The 15,812-nt window shown below is 46.9% G+C and overlaps 1 protein-coding gene across 2 annotated transcripts in view; it reads left to right on the forward strand.

Annotated features, from left to right (window-relative positions):
- Window positions 1-15,812, forward strand: part of LOC121936844 (DAB2 interacting protein) — a 145,049-nt gene that overhangs the window by 36,937 nt on the left and 92,300 nt on the right. For both annotated transcript variants that reach the window (XM_042479492.1, XM_042479488.1), the window contains exon 2: window positions 10,000-10,103. In XM_042479492.1, coding sequence (XP_042335426.1) covers window positions 10,000-10,103 — 104 coding nt within the window. The remainder of the gene's footprint in view (window positions 1-9,999; window positions 10,104-15,812) is intronic.

Below are 15,812 nucleotides of genomic sequence, written 5' to 3' on the forward strand. Positions count from 1 at the left end.
CTATTTCCGACCCATCCTTGCTCACAGTCCTGCCCTCTGGAGCAACAGAGAGAGGGTTTTTCGGGGGGCTCTGTGGCCATATTCTAGAAGAGTTTCTTCCTGACATTTTGCCAGCATCTGTGGCTGGCATCTTCAGAGAATGCTTGCCTGGAAAAAGTTGGATATATATATATATATATATATATATATATATATATATATACACACACACACACACACACACACACACACACACACACTCTCTCTCTCTCTCTCTCTCTCTCTGTGGGCCTGGGAATGCAGGAGTGATTTGCATGTGTCTTGTTCTATTGCTGATGGCAGGTCTCAGGCTGGGAGGCTAATGCAAAAGAGGATTAGCGACAGGTTCTCCATAAGTCAGAAACAACTGGAAGGTACTCAACAACAATGTCATCTAAAGAGGATGCTTTGATCCATAATGAATCTCACCCAGGCTCAGGATTCAAGGTGAGGAGCTGGCTTTGCCATTGAAGATGCATCTTATTCTGTTCATAAGGGATTCTGTGTGTCTTTCTCTCCCGCCTGTTCAAGGGTTTACCTACCAGTTCTCTTCTTTATTTGTTTATTCTGCCCTTTGGTCATTCCATGGCTTTTGTATGGTAATTTTCAACTCTATTCTAGAAGGTTGAAATGCCTCTCCTGAGGCTTAGTTACTGGCTTACTATAGGAGCTGCAAGCTGAATGATGGCTGGCATTTTAGTTCTTCTCCCTTTTGCCTTCAGTCCACCACTGGAAGGGCCCCCCCATCCCCAAAAAGCCTTCTCCAAAATTGCATCCATCCCTCTGAGCGACAGAGGATGCTCAACCTTTCCTGAGATAAATGTGTCTCAAAGCAAAACCTAGATTTCTCTGGAGAGGTATTGATTTGGTGGCGTTTGCCGAGGGACGGGCGATTATCCTCTGACTGAGCAGTGCCCTCTTCTTTCAATGAAGTATTTGCCCTTTTCCTCATTTTTTAAGGAAGATGGCATTCCAGAAGACTTCCCATTCAAGACCTCCTATTTTTTTGCTATGGCTTTGCTATAAACAGATGTGTTCTGTCTATCTCTTACTCTTTGACTATACAAAAAAAAGGGAGAGTAGTAGTTTCTTTTCTTACCAAAATGACTTATTTATTAAACCCCGCCAATGAAATATGTATGATATTTATCTTGCAGCACAGCAGAGCAATGCGAAGGGATTTGCTGTTTGCTGGCAGTGCACTGTCAAAAACTCTCTTTTAATCCTACGCGGGTCGTTCCCTCCGTTCTTCTTCTTCTTCTTCTTCTTCTTCTTCTTCTTCTTCTTCTTCTCTCTCTCTCTCTCTGGGGCAAAACAGATTGAAATATACATCAGAGTGATATAAAAATCTGAGCTTGTTTTTTTGGCAGTGGGGGGAGAAGGCGGAGGGCATCTTGCCCCCCGGTTGATCAGAGAGGGATGATGGATCGGAGGAAGAAGAGGCATCCAGTTCTTCATCTCTTGTGGCCCACATGGGCCTCGGCCGGCCGGAAGGTGGCTCTGGGGAGGCTGAAAATTAGACCCATCTATCACTCTCAACAGTTTGGAGAGGGTTTTAAAAATGGTCCCACTTGCTGCCTTCCATCTAGAGCAATCTTTCTGATCCGCTGGACGGCTCTTTGCTTCTTGCCTTGCGCTTCCAGGGAGATGAGGAAATTCATAGGAAGAGAGTGCTGCTGCAAGCATCCCTTATATGAAAAGGGAGGAAGGAAGGAGGGTGGCAACACCTTTAAGACAAACTGGTTTTTAATGTGAAGTTGAACGCTTTCATGGCCGACATCTTTAGTTTTTTGTGGGTTTTTTGGGCTATATGCCCATGTTCTAGAACCATGGTTCTCAACCTTTGGTCCTCTAGATTTTTGAGACTTCAACTCCCAGAATTCCTGAGCAATGATCATACTGACTGGGACTTCTGGGAATTGGAGTCCAAAACATCTGGAGGCCCAAAGGTTGAGAGCCATTGATCCAGGGGAGCAGAGTTTGGGGAGCACTGCTTTATATAAGGTGAGCGTCTCCTCCTCCTTGGTTTCCCTTTGAGGAAACCAGCGTCTTCCTCTGAGAGGCTAAGTAGATGGAGAGGGAAGGTGGGCAGAAGATGGCAGGGCTGCCCCTCCGCTTTGTAGCAGCAAGAGCCAAGCAGCCACCTTTGAGTGGTTTAATTACGAGGCCGTTCCTGGCTGTCAAAGCCAATGGCAGTGATGGCTCTTCTGCTTTGCATCAGCACCAGAGAGAAAGAGAGAGGAAGGGAGGGAGGGAGGGAAAGACGCAAAGGAATTCAGATGCACTGCAGGATTGTTCCAGGGCTGCTCCTTATTGTTGTTGTTGTTATTATTATTATTATTATTATTTTCATTTTATCTAATGTTTCCCCTTTCCCATTGCAAAGGGAAAACAGATGTTCTGTTGATGGCACTTCATTAGAGAGATGAATGAGGTCACCGGTGAGATCTCTGCTCATATTCATCTGCATAATAGACCGAGCCATTAAGACCTGACAGATTTTTTATGCCTGTAAAGCCCCAGGAGAGAAGTGTGTGAAGGATGTCTTAATGCCTTCCTAGATCAGGGGTGGACATTGTGCGGCGTCCAGACCCCTGGACCCGTTCCTTTGCGGTTCCCGAAGCACCCCGACAGTCCTCCAAAACCCCAAAACAAAACAAGAAATGATGTCCTTTGGGGAACTGGAAGGTCAAATCCTCTCTCTGATACACTGGGACTCTTGCACGGTTATAAAAGCACTTACAGTCCCCCACATTTCTGTTGGTTTCATCTAATGTTGCCAAAAAGCAGATTAAAGGGCAGACTTTGGAGGCTTGCTTGTTGGTGAGATGCTGAAGGAAACCAAAATGCATTGCAGTAAGGCCAGCAAAGTTAGCACAAATGTTAGTGTTTTGTGGGTTTTTCAGGCTATGTGGCCATGTTCTGGAAGAGTTTATTCCTGATGTTTCACCAGCATCTGTGGCTGGCAGCTTCATGCGAAACATCAGGAATAAACTCTTCTCAAACACGGCCACGTAGCCTGAAAAACCCACAAAGAACTATGGATGCCGGCCGTGAAAGCCTTCATCTTCACACTAGCAAAAATTCATTTCATGGGGGTATTTTATTATCCCTGGCAAAGAAGGATGTGTTGAAGTGCCCTGTCCAAATATATAACTGCGGCACAATTTTTCACCCCAGAGCATGAACAAAAATACTTGTTCTTTTTTCTCCTCCTTCAGTTGTTTCTGATATTTCTAGTTTTGTAAAAGGAACAATATGTGTTGCACAAAACACAATGTTGTTTTTTAATGTGGAATTTTTGCCAAGAAAGTAATAATCCCGAAATGCAAAGGAACAAATGGAAGATGCACAAAAACCCACAATCTCGCGCAGTAGGGAGAAAACGCTTGAAATTTCCCATCCTCGCTTCCAAGGACAGAATCGCTTTGCATCCTTAGCATGAGATGATGGCAGCCCTGGCCTGCCACTTAGTACAGAAAGACGCAACAGGGCTTTTTCTTCTTTCCGTTCCTTCTTTCCTTCCTTCCTCTCTCTCTCCTTTTGGCCTGAGTGACTCAAGCAGTGTTAGTGCCCTCTAGCGAAGCAGCGGCTTAATTTCATGGGAAAGTCGTGGGAAAGGCTGGGTTTTGTGATCTGCATCCCATGGAGGAGGTTGGTGACATGGCAACAAAGCGTCATGTCCTCACAACACTCATCCTCAGAGGAGAATGGGACGGGATCCATCCGGGATCTTTTTTAAATGCTTATTTAGGGCCTGGTTTCAATGGGATGCTGGGTGTATATCTGGGGGAAATCCAGGCAAAGTGCTCCATGCCAATGTCTTCAAGGAGGAACTTGGCCTTTGGTTTTGCAAAACAAAGGGCAGGCGTTTCATTGTGAAATCTGCCAATGCCTTCAGTTCACCTGTCGACTTACGGCGACTCCATGAATTTCATAGGCAAGGAATAGTTAGAGGCGGTTTGCCATCTTGCTAGCATTGTGGCCCCTGCATGGGTAAATCCCTGGAAGACATGGAGACTTAGGTATTTAAAGCAGTCCTGAGAAGAAGAAAAATTGGGTGGGTGGTAATAATTTCTTACCTTCTGTCATCCCCATGTACTTGGAACCTTAGAGCAATGCTTATCAAATGTTGGTCCATTGGGACTTCAATTCCCAGAATCCCCAACCATTGGCCATGCTGGCTGGGACTTTTGGAAACTGAAATGGAAAACCTCTGGAAGCCCTAAGTTTGAGAAGCACTGCATTAGAGTTTCATGGAAATAACCGAAACAGCCAAATTGCTGAGAGGGGAAGGGGACAGAGCTGGAGAAGGAGGTTTGGGTGTCTCTTTTCATCTCTCTGCTGTCCCTCATTAGTTCCCTGTTTAAAGACAGTAACCATACAGAGGGCAATTGCTTTGCAAGGGACCCACAGAAAGCAATGGTTTTGTTTGGGAGCCAGGTGCCTTGGGAGGAAGCACCTGAGCTCAGAGAAAGGCAATGAGGAGTCAGTCTCTGGCAGGGAAGGGAAGGGACCGGTCCGTCCGGTTCCAGCTTGCTCTGTGGAAACGCCACCTCCACCCCTTTTTAAAGAGAGCCGAAGGTGTCAGGATCTTCCTACCCAGTGGATCAAAGCGGGTGCAAGCATCAGATGACGGCTTAGCCTGCCTTTCATTGGCTGGGCCTGCTTTTGAGCCGAAGCAGAGCTTGCACGGCAAGTTGGGCGGGCATTCTTTGCTTTCCAACTGCATGAATAATAATTTGTACAAAGAGTCTAAGTTGGACTACTGCAGTCCAGAGGTGTTTGCTGGGAAGTGGCCTGCACTTTCCCTGTCTACCTGCGCAACCCATTGGCCTCTCCACTTTTCCGGGACCCAACAGTGTTCCAGAGTTGGCGCAGAGTTCCATCCCGGCACCTGATGAAGTCACCCCTCCGCCCCGCTGCTGCTCAACTCCTTTTGAGATTGCCTGGGGCATCATGGCACATGCCTTTCTGACTCTCCGGTGAGTGGCTTTCCAAGGGGACACTGGGGCTGTAACTTTTGCAGGGACAAATTCCTTCCAACTTGACTGCAAAACTTTGCTTTGAGAGACTGAGAGAGAGAGAGGCCTCTGCACACTGCTTTCCCCAACAGATTCCAGCTGGTTTACATACATTGCCCTTTTAACTTTTGTTTCTTTCTTTGAAGCATGCCAACCTACTTCGTCCTTTGGGAAGCTGCTTAGGAAGAATGTTTAGCAGTCGGGTGAGGTCAAACCTGGAACCTGTTGATACCAGAGGCCCAAAGTCATGGCTGGATTGCGAGTCTGAAAGAATGACCCAAGTTAGCCTGCCCTACATTTTGGGTGCCATCACAGCCCTTGACTGGCTTCCAATCTGGCTTTCAAATGGGATGGAGCCAAATCTCTTGATATCTCTATATAGATAACAATACATATTAATAACAAGACAATACAATTCGTAACAACACATTTAAAGAAACCATTACCCATGGTCAGCCAGGCTTGCATGAGATGATGGTCCTGGCATGAATTTTTAAAACCTTTGCACACCCCAGACAGCTGCTGCTGGTCCTTTTCTCCTGAGAATTGGGGAGACAGCGCAGATGAGTCTGCCTTGTTTGGGTTCCCATCACTGTCTTCTTCTGGCTGCTGTCCATGCGTGAGCCTCTCCGAGATGTGAGACTCCATAAGCCAACTGGGTAGTTATTAATGGACAGCCGAGCGACATTGCCAGAGGCGCCCGGCCTCATCTGACGCGCCGCCTTTCCCTCCTTCCTTGCAAGCGGACATCCTCCTTGCATCTTGCAGCAGAAGCACAGATTATACCTTCATTTGTCCATTTATTGGCTCCAGATCATAGCTGATTCCGGGGGGCTTAGCGGCCTGGGTTGGCATTTGCTGTCCACCAGTTCCACAGTGTGTTATTAACTTAAAACCCTTCCAAATCTCTCCGTAATGACACGGATGGCTTCGGATACCAGTCAGGTTAACAGCCTGTAAAGAAGGGATTAGAGATGCCAGCAGTCAGGATGTGAAAGCCAATTCCTCTTGGGAGTAATAATAATAATACCAAGAAGTTGCTGGGACGGGGTGCTTACAAGGGCCTGGGTGAAATGCCATTGGGAAGGACAGGGATCGCCGGTGATGAAGGCCGACTTTTCTATGCCAACTTTTTCTGACTGAAGCTCCGGTGCTTGCCCAAGCCTTGGTCTGGGAGATGTGTGCCACTCGCTTTCAAGTGGCACTGCCAAAATGTAATTTCAGAGCTGGGAGTTTTTACAAGTGACGCCTTTTGAGACTCGAGTGTGTCACTAGGGAGCGTCGCTAATACGACAGAACAGGGGAGGCATGTGCCAAGAAACGGAGGGCTTATTACTCCCGGGGTCCGCTTAGTGCTCCTGTTCTATGCGACTGAACCCAACATGGAATATTTCAGAAATGACGGCTGATGTCTCTGTTGCGGTGGCCTCCAAAGGAGAGCCCTCCATGGGGCATTTACTGCTCCAGACATCTTGTGGCTCAGGGTTGTCATCAGGGGCTGTGCAACAATGTGGACCTAGACTAAGGCAGTCGCTTCAGGCACCAGATGCTGGGAGGCAACAGCAAAGTGTTGGAGGGAAAGGTGGCATGCCACATAGTCCATTCTGTGACCCCAAAACTACTGTAGTCAGCTGCTTTCAAGTGTTTTGGAGAAAGCTGGGTCTCATTTTACCAACATTGCAGGGGGGATTCTTTTGCAAAACACCTCCCCACATCCCAGTAATACAGATATAGATCTCTTATCAAACTGGATGTGTTCCTGGGCATGACTTCTTTGGCAGAAAATTTGGGACCAGAGGAAGCAGTGTCATGGAGGGAAAGGGGGATAGGTTCCTACACCATGAAAAATAAGAGATATTCAAAATTATAGATGTGCACATGGGAATTGATGGGAGGTGGCGGCAAAGCCTTGCCCTTCCTGGTCAGCTGAGCTCAAATGAAACCCGGGACATGTGCGGCCAAATAACATCTGAGTGGTCAAGATGACAAAAGTTAGGAATGAGGAAACAAGCAGAGGTTGCAGCAGTTTGCCTTTGCCTGAGGCTATTGGGAAGGGCCTGATTCTGCCTTCTCCTTTCCCTCATCTTTTGTTAATGGAGTGCAAACTCCTTTTGCACTTTGAACTCAGTTTGCAGCAATTGAAATATGCTGATGACAAAAAAGGGGAAGTGGGAGGAGAAACTGGGGCATTTGAAAAGCAGCTGGAAAAGTGGGACGGCAGAGGATTAATTAACTGGAGCAAATGGAAGGTATATAAAGGGGACAAACAGTTTAGCCAAAATTGCCCTTTGTCAGAGTCGACGTGGCAAGTGCTTCCAGCTGCTTTGAAGCAGAGGTTGCCACGCTGGCCCTGTGTATTTGTGTGTGTTGTGCCTCCTGTGTGTAGTGTCTCCCTCTTTCCTCTGTCTTCCTCCGGCCCCGATGTGATTTTAAATTTCCCTGCAAAGTGTTGGCAGAAGCAAGTGTTTTCTGCTTCCCGGCTGGGGGTCACGGCAATGTCATAATATTTGTGATCAGGCACGCCCGCCCATGAAATATTGTACGATATTTGGGGATGTTTAGCTTAGCTCAATGATTAGTAATGCCTCCTGCGCGCCTCTCACTCTCGCTCCCCTTTTGCATACTGATGGTCTGAGGAAACCAAGTGAGAATGTTAGATTTTATTTCTTGTTAAAGGGACTGGTGCCCTGCATCTCCTGACTGTCAATATTCCTCAAGGCCAAGGGGGTTTTGTATAGAGACCCGAGCCTTGGAAAAGTAACTTGTTCTGGGATTCCATGACAAAGCACGGCCATTAGGGGATTCTGGGAACTGTAGTCCAAAATGTAACTCTTGCAAGCTCTGTTGTGACCATCTTGGTTGCGGGATTCTGTGAATCATAGTCCAAAATCCAACCTTGAGTGGAACTTTCTTCCAAGTGACTTTCCCAAAATACCTGCAGGGAAAACAATTGCGATGTAAAGTTGGCAGGAGAGCCATGTACTGGAATGATTCCTCCACAGATTACTGCGTCAACATCACAGAGTCCTCTCCCTCATTAATCAGAAGCTGCGAGCTCAATAAACTTGTTTGCTTTTGGACTATTGCGGTGCGTTAGCCATTGTGTGCCTCCACAACTCTGATGCCTTGGAGTGGAGCATGGATTGTAGGCGACAGGAAAAACAAACAGTGTGGCAGCTGTGCTGGGCTTGTGTGTTTTCTGTGGCATACAATTTGGATTTTTGAAAAATAAATACCTGAACGGAAGAATGTGTCGTTTCCATTGCGGCTGCAAGACCGGATAACTTGTCCTTCCAAAAGCTGGGGAGGAATCCAGAGGAAGAGAATTTTGGAACCTTTCCTCGGTGGTGTGTCTTTTGTTGCTGTTGTGAGTCATCAAATATTGGCCGCGATCTGTCAGATTGAATCTTTCTTGCTTTTTTGTATTGCCCAACATCCTTTTCTCTCCCTGGATTCTCTGTGAGATTCCCCCCCCCCTAAAAAAAGGACCCAGATGGTCAAATCTGCCATGCCCTCCCAGCAACAACAGCTGCCCATCTTTCATAGCTGAATTTCCCCTGCAAAACAATTGCACATTCTGTGACATCACAGTGGCTCGGTCGATTGCTGGTGAGCGAATGGCCTCCTGGCTTGCTATGAGATGATATACATGGCTGCCATGGAAAACTTTGCAGGACCTACAACTGGTCCCAAATAACAGGAGAACAAGGGTGCCAACAGGGACTGGCAGAAATTGCATTCGGACAGAGCAAGTTCAGAGAAGGGCAATGGGGATGATAAGGGGATAGAGGACAAAATGTATGGGGAGAGGTCAAAGGACCTGGGCATGATCATCTTGGTGAAAAGTGACATGGTTGCCCTCTTTAAATACCCACGGATGTCGTAGGGAGAAAGGACAGGCTTGTTTTAAGGCCAGGTCTAATGGTTTTAAGTCCCAGGAGGGTAGAGTTCGATTGAACATTGTAAGGAACATCTCAACAGTGAGATCACTTCAGCAAAGGAACTAATTGCCTAGAGCAGTGATTCCCAGTCTTTGGTCCTCCAGGCGTTTTGGACTTTAACTACCACAAGCCCCAAGTAGTTTGACCAACCTCATGGAATTCTGGGACTTGAAGTCCAAAACATTTGGAGGACCAACGTTTAGGGACCACTGGCCTAGAGAGATGGTGAGGCGACCTTCTCTGGACATCTTCAAAAAGAGGCTGGGAGGTTCCCAGCTGTTGGGGATGTTCAGTTATTCCCAAACTCTGGCCTTCCAGATGTTTTTGGACTTCAGGTCCCAGAAGCCTCAGCCATCTTGGCCAGTGGTCTGGAATTCTGGGAGCCAAAGTCCGAAACACCTGGAAAGCAAGAGTTTGGGACTCACTGCTGAAGGTTGTGCTGGAAGGACCTGAAGACCCATAGGGCCCCTTCCAACTTTAGGATTCTGGCGTTCTCTATACCTGCCTTAGGCCTCCAAATCTGCTCTGGAGGCCAGTCCATTGGCAAGCCCAAATTGGCGCTCTACTGCCAACCTTTGAAGCCAGAGTGAGAAAGCCTGAATGCTGAGCGCCCGACCTTGGATAGCGCCTTTAAAGTTTGGACTGAAATCCAGAATAGGTTTACCCCAGAGAGAGAGAGAGAGAGAGAGACTGAGAAGCCACCAACTGTGTCTGATGCCTGTGCCTTCCGCTTTCCTCTTGGAAGGATTCTGGCTTGCAACTCCATTGCACAAGTAGCAAGTAGCCAGAAAACCTCAGCATCCTAAGCGACAGACCGAAAGAAACACACTTAGCGGCTTTGCTTTTCACTCATTTGCAAGTGGTTTTTCCCAGGGGTGCAGGCTGCCTGGAGCATGGCCCACTTGCAGCAGGGATGTGCTGTTGCTGTTGTTCACAAACACACACATATTCACCCCTACCAATTTCTAGTGTGATATTCTCTTCTTCTAAATCTCCTTCCCCCCCTCATTTTACAGAGTCCCCACCAGAAAGGACTGGGCAGAAACGGGGCATGCCCAGCGCGGGGGCAGAGAGGAACCCCAGTATGGAGTCGGCTGGGACGACGCCATTTCGGGTCACGGTGAGTGCGTAAACCTCTTTCTTTCTCCTTCTGGATCAGATCTGACTGCAGGAGACACACAGGTTGGCTCTAGAAACTGTGCAAAGATTCAAAGGGGCCAGTCACACTTACGTTTTTTGCACGGAGAGATCTGCATCTGTGAATTGATTCAAAATCGATCCACCGTTCCCACTATGTTTTAAAGCAGCGAATCTCTCCATGGCATTTAAATCCAGTGTAAAGTTTCCATTCGCCACCGTTTCGGATCAAAATGGAGGCACCTCCATTTCCTGAACAGTGGCTGCGCAATCCAAATCAATCGGATAGCTTACTAAGACTATTGAAGATGCTGATTGTTGCGGTCTGAAAAAACAGAACCGTTAAGGCAATGCTAAATGCACCAGTAATTATACAATGGGCTTTTTGGTCCATCCGTCTCCCCAAACTGCACCGAGTAGAATGGGTGCAAGTCTGAACTACAGGGAAATAACCCGGTTTCCAAACCAGATTATTTCATAGTGTGAATGGGGCCAAAGCAACCTAATAGCTATGGACAGGGATGGTTTAAAGTCAAGGAACCAGAGAGATATGTTCCATCTGATGGTGAAGAACCTCTGGTGCAAAGGCATGAGGATTCACATTTGCTTGGATTTGTGATTTTTTGTGGTCATTTGTGATCATGCTAGCTGTTTTTGAATTTGGATGGATGGAGGGTTGGAAAAAATCTGTCAGTTTCACATTCACCTCTGTATTCTATTTTAATCTCTTGTTAATTCCATGTGTGAATGTTGGCAAATGAGTCCATTCCCATTTGCACTGCAGTTCAATAGGAATAGATTTCCCTGGAATGGAGAAAACCTTGTGATATCTTTTGGCTTTATAGCTGTTAAAGACAGAGGAGCCTCTCAGGGAAAAAATAGGTGGCAACTCTAGTTCAGAGCTAGTTGAATACAGAGGGATTTAACCCAGTATTTGAAGAGCTAAGCAAAGAAACCCTGGGCCTAGGTGAGCAAATCTGTCCATTTCACTTTCTGATAAGTTCACCTTAATGTTGGAAATGACTTGTAGGTACACAACAACAGCAACAATACCAATAACAATTTGCCGTAGTAAAATAATAGCACAAGGCATTTCCTAACCACCACATGAATCTTCCTGCTACTTAAACTGGTAGAATATAAAATATCTTTCAGGGATGGTTTATATGTGTCTTCTTGCCATTCTGGTCCCTTCCAACTCTTCTGTGAGTCTACATTTATTCGATTAAGTGGAGAATATAAGTACAAAATGATATAGTTAGCATGTAATAATATTATAATTGTTTTGAAACTGGACGTGGAGATGGTCCGTGTCTACCAACTCCATCCCATCCATTGCTTTTGAGTCCGACTCCGACTCCATGGTCCAGTCCTCTCCCCTTGGGTTTTTCACAATCATTTTATCCAAAGTCACCCCAGATTTGCTGCTTAGGATGTGCCCCCATGTCTCCCATAAAGGAAAGCCCTGCATTGCTCCCCAAAACGATGTTTTCTGGACCCAGCTCCTGGATGCTGGGCTGAGTTTTGCATCCTCCTGAGGACCCCAGACCCTGCGAGAGATGGAAGGAAATTGCCGGTACGCTCATCGCAATATCATATACAGACAAGTTTTGAGGCATTTAGTTTCAAATTGCTGCCCTCCCCTCCCTTCCCCGGCAAAATGCATCCGAGTAAATTATATTTTAATAGTACAAATTTCTCGCGGAGGATTTCTGCCTCGCGCGGCTTCCGAAGAGAGAGCTCAGACGGAACGAACCGGCGCACCTCTCAGCATGAACACCCGCTCTTTAATTGAAACCTAATTGTTTACTAAACCGCTCGAACCAGAAGGGAAAATTACTGTAATTTGGGGCTACGGACGACTCCTTCCCCCGTTTCCAAGCCTCTTCTTCTCCCTTCTCCTTTTTTTCCCCTTTAAAGAAAAAAAAAATGGAGGGGATTGATTATTTTTTTTAAGGAGAATGGGAACATTATCCTCAATGATACATAAACAGAAAGCGATTATCATTAGAGTGTCAACAGCCACTGGATTCAGATGCCAGGGAGGAATTACATGCAAATCATTTTGGTGGAGATATTTTGGTGGAGATATCATTGCTGGGTTCAGTTGATGCTGTTGCATAAAAGGCAGAAGATCCAGAGATGGGATGAAGTTGGGCAATAGCACTCAAGGTTGCCAGGGTCAAGATTTGGCCAAAAAACAGGGTCGCCAGCTATTCCTGAAAACAGGGAACCTCCAAACCAACCAACATTGCCATTGGGGCATTATGGGAGATTTTTTCCTCTGCAAAGGAATAGGATATTAGACTAGTTGGGCCTGTTAGAGCCAAGTGGGCACAAGCAATAAAGAATCATAGGAGTTCATCACACTGGGGCTGATTTTGACACTAAAGAGAGATTAAAGCGCATTTAAAGCACCCTGCAAATGAAGCGGAAATGGCGAGTCAGTGCACAAATGATTATCACATACAATTGCGCAAATGAAGTGATATCAGAAATGCATTGTTGCTGAAATTCCAAAAATATAAAGATGCACATTAATGCTTCTTTCAGACCACTTTAATGGTGGGTTTTGTGCAATGTTGTATGAAATCATTACATGTAATTATGCAATTTTTCTGGGATATTCACGGGATAAACTCCCGATCTCCTTCATGTGATAAACTTCATAGGATCATAGAGTTGGAAGAGACCTCAAGGGCCATCAGATCCAACCCCCCTGCCATGCAAGCTGCGAAGCAAAGAAGGATTCCTCGCTGACCTCCTCTGTGCAGGTTCAAACTGGAGGAAATCCAGGTGACAGCATCCCCAACATTTTCCCCTCCCGCTGCCTTTGACGCAGCCTCTCCCCAACAGCCCTGGTCTGCAAGGATTAAATGAGGGAGCTATGAGACACAAGGCCCTTGACAGACTTCAGGGCTGCAAAAACCCGCCACCGGTTTGTCATGCGCATCAGGTTGGGAGACAGCAATGACAAGTGACAGCGCTTGGGGCGGCTGACCCGTTTTACTGAACAGATTGGGCACAGCAGAGCTATAGATCTCCCGCATCCCCACCCCGACTGTGAGATGATGGTCACCAGGAGTGGGTCTGGCTGCTAAGAAGGCTCCTGCCAAGGAAGAGAGGATGGCCATGGAGCAGACTTACTGGCAGAGCCGGCCTCGGAGCAGGTGCTGAGTCTCTATCCGTCTATCTGTCCCCAATTCCTCCACCCGGGTGCCTTTTTCTGCTCTATTTCTCTGCTCATTTAGAGGACCAAAGTCGCACCTTTCCCATTTCTAGAAATAAAGGACCTGTTAGATACAGAACACAGGTGCGGTTTGAGCGCCAGGCTTGCCTCAGCTGCACTTTTGCAGCAGTTGATAATGTTTTTATGATTTCTTGCATTATTTTGTCCCCGTCCGTCAGTGATCTCTCAAAGCAATGTGCTGAGATATTTGCTGAGATTAGGGTCACTGGAGTTTTGATGCATCAGGATGGGACCATTTGTGGCTGTTGCCAAGCCAGCTCAGTATCAACCATGTGTCCATGAAGCTGGTCTATGTAAAGCAGTGATTCCCAGACTCTGGCCTTCCAGGTGTTTTGGACTTCAGTTCCCAGAATCCCAGACTATTGGCCAAGATGGCTTCTGGAGATGAAATCCAAAACACCTGGAGAACCAACGTTTGGGTATCATTGGTGTACAGCATACCCTACAGCAGTCCTGGTTAGGTATCTCTTTGCCACCCCACTTTTTAAGCTGCCTTTAATATGTCTCTCTTGACCTAAAACCAATTGGCCAGAGAAGTAGTGAGGTGTCCTTCTCTGGACAGCTCCACCAAGAGATGCTGGACAGCTCCCGGCTTTTAGGGAACATTTCAAAAGCAGTTAAAAAGGTGGCATGGCTGAGGATTGATCAGGACTGTCCCTGCCGAATTGGAGAGTTGTTGATGGTCCATGTTTCGTTTGAGAAATTTGGAGAGTGTGGGGATCTGAAATACCCCTCTGGGAAAGGACTGAGAAGCTCATTGACACGCCAGAGAATGCCTCCTTCCTTCCTTCCTTCCTTCCTTCCTTCCTTCCTTCCTTCCTCTCTTCCTTCTTTCCTTCCTTCCTTCCTCTCTCTCTCTCTCTCCCTTCCTTCCTTCCTTCCTTCCTTTCTTCCTTCCTTCCTTCCTCCCGGCCGCCATCCCTATGGTGCCACATCAGAAATATTAAATTATCTTTCATTTCCTAGAGCCCACCGGGGAAAAGGCAGTTCAAAAGCCAGGCTGCAGGGAGAGCTAATAAGGAATATTAATCCTCATTTTATTCGTTTTGATCAGTGTGTGTGGAATCATAATTGCGGTAATAACACTTGACATTTCCTCGCCACCTTTCGGTGCGGGTCGGACAGGGGACCGGCAGATTCTCACGGATTTGGCATGACAGCCTGCCAAGAGGTTGTTTAAATATTGCTCTCAGGAGGGTTCAGCCTCTCTGGAGGAGCAAATGCCCAAAGGATAGAGATGGCACACAAAAATACAAACACACACAAACACATCCTCCAGCCCTCTAAATCCAGGCCTTCCCCTGTTCATGGGCTATATATTATGCGCATCTGTGTTTATGCATCATGCCGCAGTTTGAGTCTGGTTGCATGGCAATTTATTAAGTATCAAGGCTTGGAACCATTGCAGTATTGGCCTATCCTTCTCTGAATCCCCTATCCAGCATGGGCACTGGGGGGATTCTGGGAGTTGTAGTCCAAAATCCCAACAGTTCCAAGCTCTCTGTTTAGCAACTACTGCTTCTGCAGCCGGTAAGACGGCCAACATTGTGTAGCCATTGAAAGGCCAGAGGTGCAGTTTTGAGTCTTCATTGGGTCATGCAATGCACTGGGCAGCCTTGGCCCGCTCCCTCTCGCCCAGCCTGACCCTACCTCACAGGGTTGTTGTGAATATAAATGTAGCTATTGGGTTTTTTTGGGGGGGGGGGTTCAGGCTCTGTGGCCATGTTCTAGAAGAGTTAAGACACTGTTTTGGGGCAGCCTTGGGCCTGGGGACAACCTTGCAAGGGTGTCACTTTGTGCCTCCCTTTTCTCCCCTTCGTTCCTTTCCCTCGGTCTCTCTGCCGTGCCACGTCTCTCTTTTCCACGTCGAGGTGACATTGATTTCTGTCTACTCTTCCCAATTTCAGTTTCCATGGTGACAGGATCCAGTTTCTCCTCCGTTCCGTGCCTTTTTCCCTGCAGTTCGATGCATTCTGAAAAGAGAAGAGCCGGGGCAGCGGGTGGGCAGTGGATACACACACACACACACACACACACACACACACACACACACACACGCATGGACATGAGTCTCCATGTGGATGCTCCTGGGCTTCGCGCTCTCACAGCGATGATCATGGCGGCTGTGATGGCGATGCTAATCCAACCAAGCGCATGGTGCAAAGGAGCCACAAAATCCCCCTCCTTCTTTGGAGATATATTCCATTTCTTGTTTTAAATCAAAACAAGTATTTGCATCCCATTCATTCCTTGATCAAAGCCAGGGTTACAAAGCTGCCTTGGACCAGAGGCCCCTTCTCACCGTTGCAGAGAACTCTAATTCTGCTTCAACTGATGAAGCTGCAGCCTATGGAATCCTGGGATTTTCTTTTTTAACTAATGTTTATTAAACAATTTACACAACAAACATCAAACAAATGTACAATCCTCCAACAATCCTCC

This window comes from Sceloporus undulatus, chromosome 7 (genome assembly GCF_019175285.1).
Source record: "Sceloporus undulatus isolate JIND9_A2432 ecotype Alabama chromosome 7, SceUnd_v1.1, whole genome shotgun sequence".
NCBI classification, from domain to species: Eukaryota; Metazoa; Chordata; class Lepidosauria; order Squamata; family Phrynosomatidae; genus Sceloporus; species Sceloporus undulatus.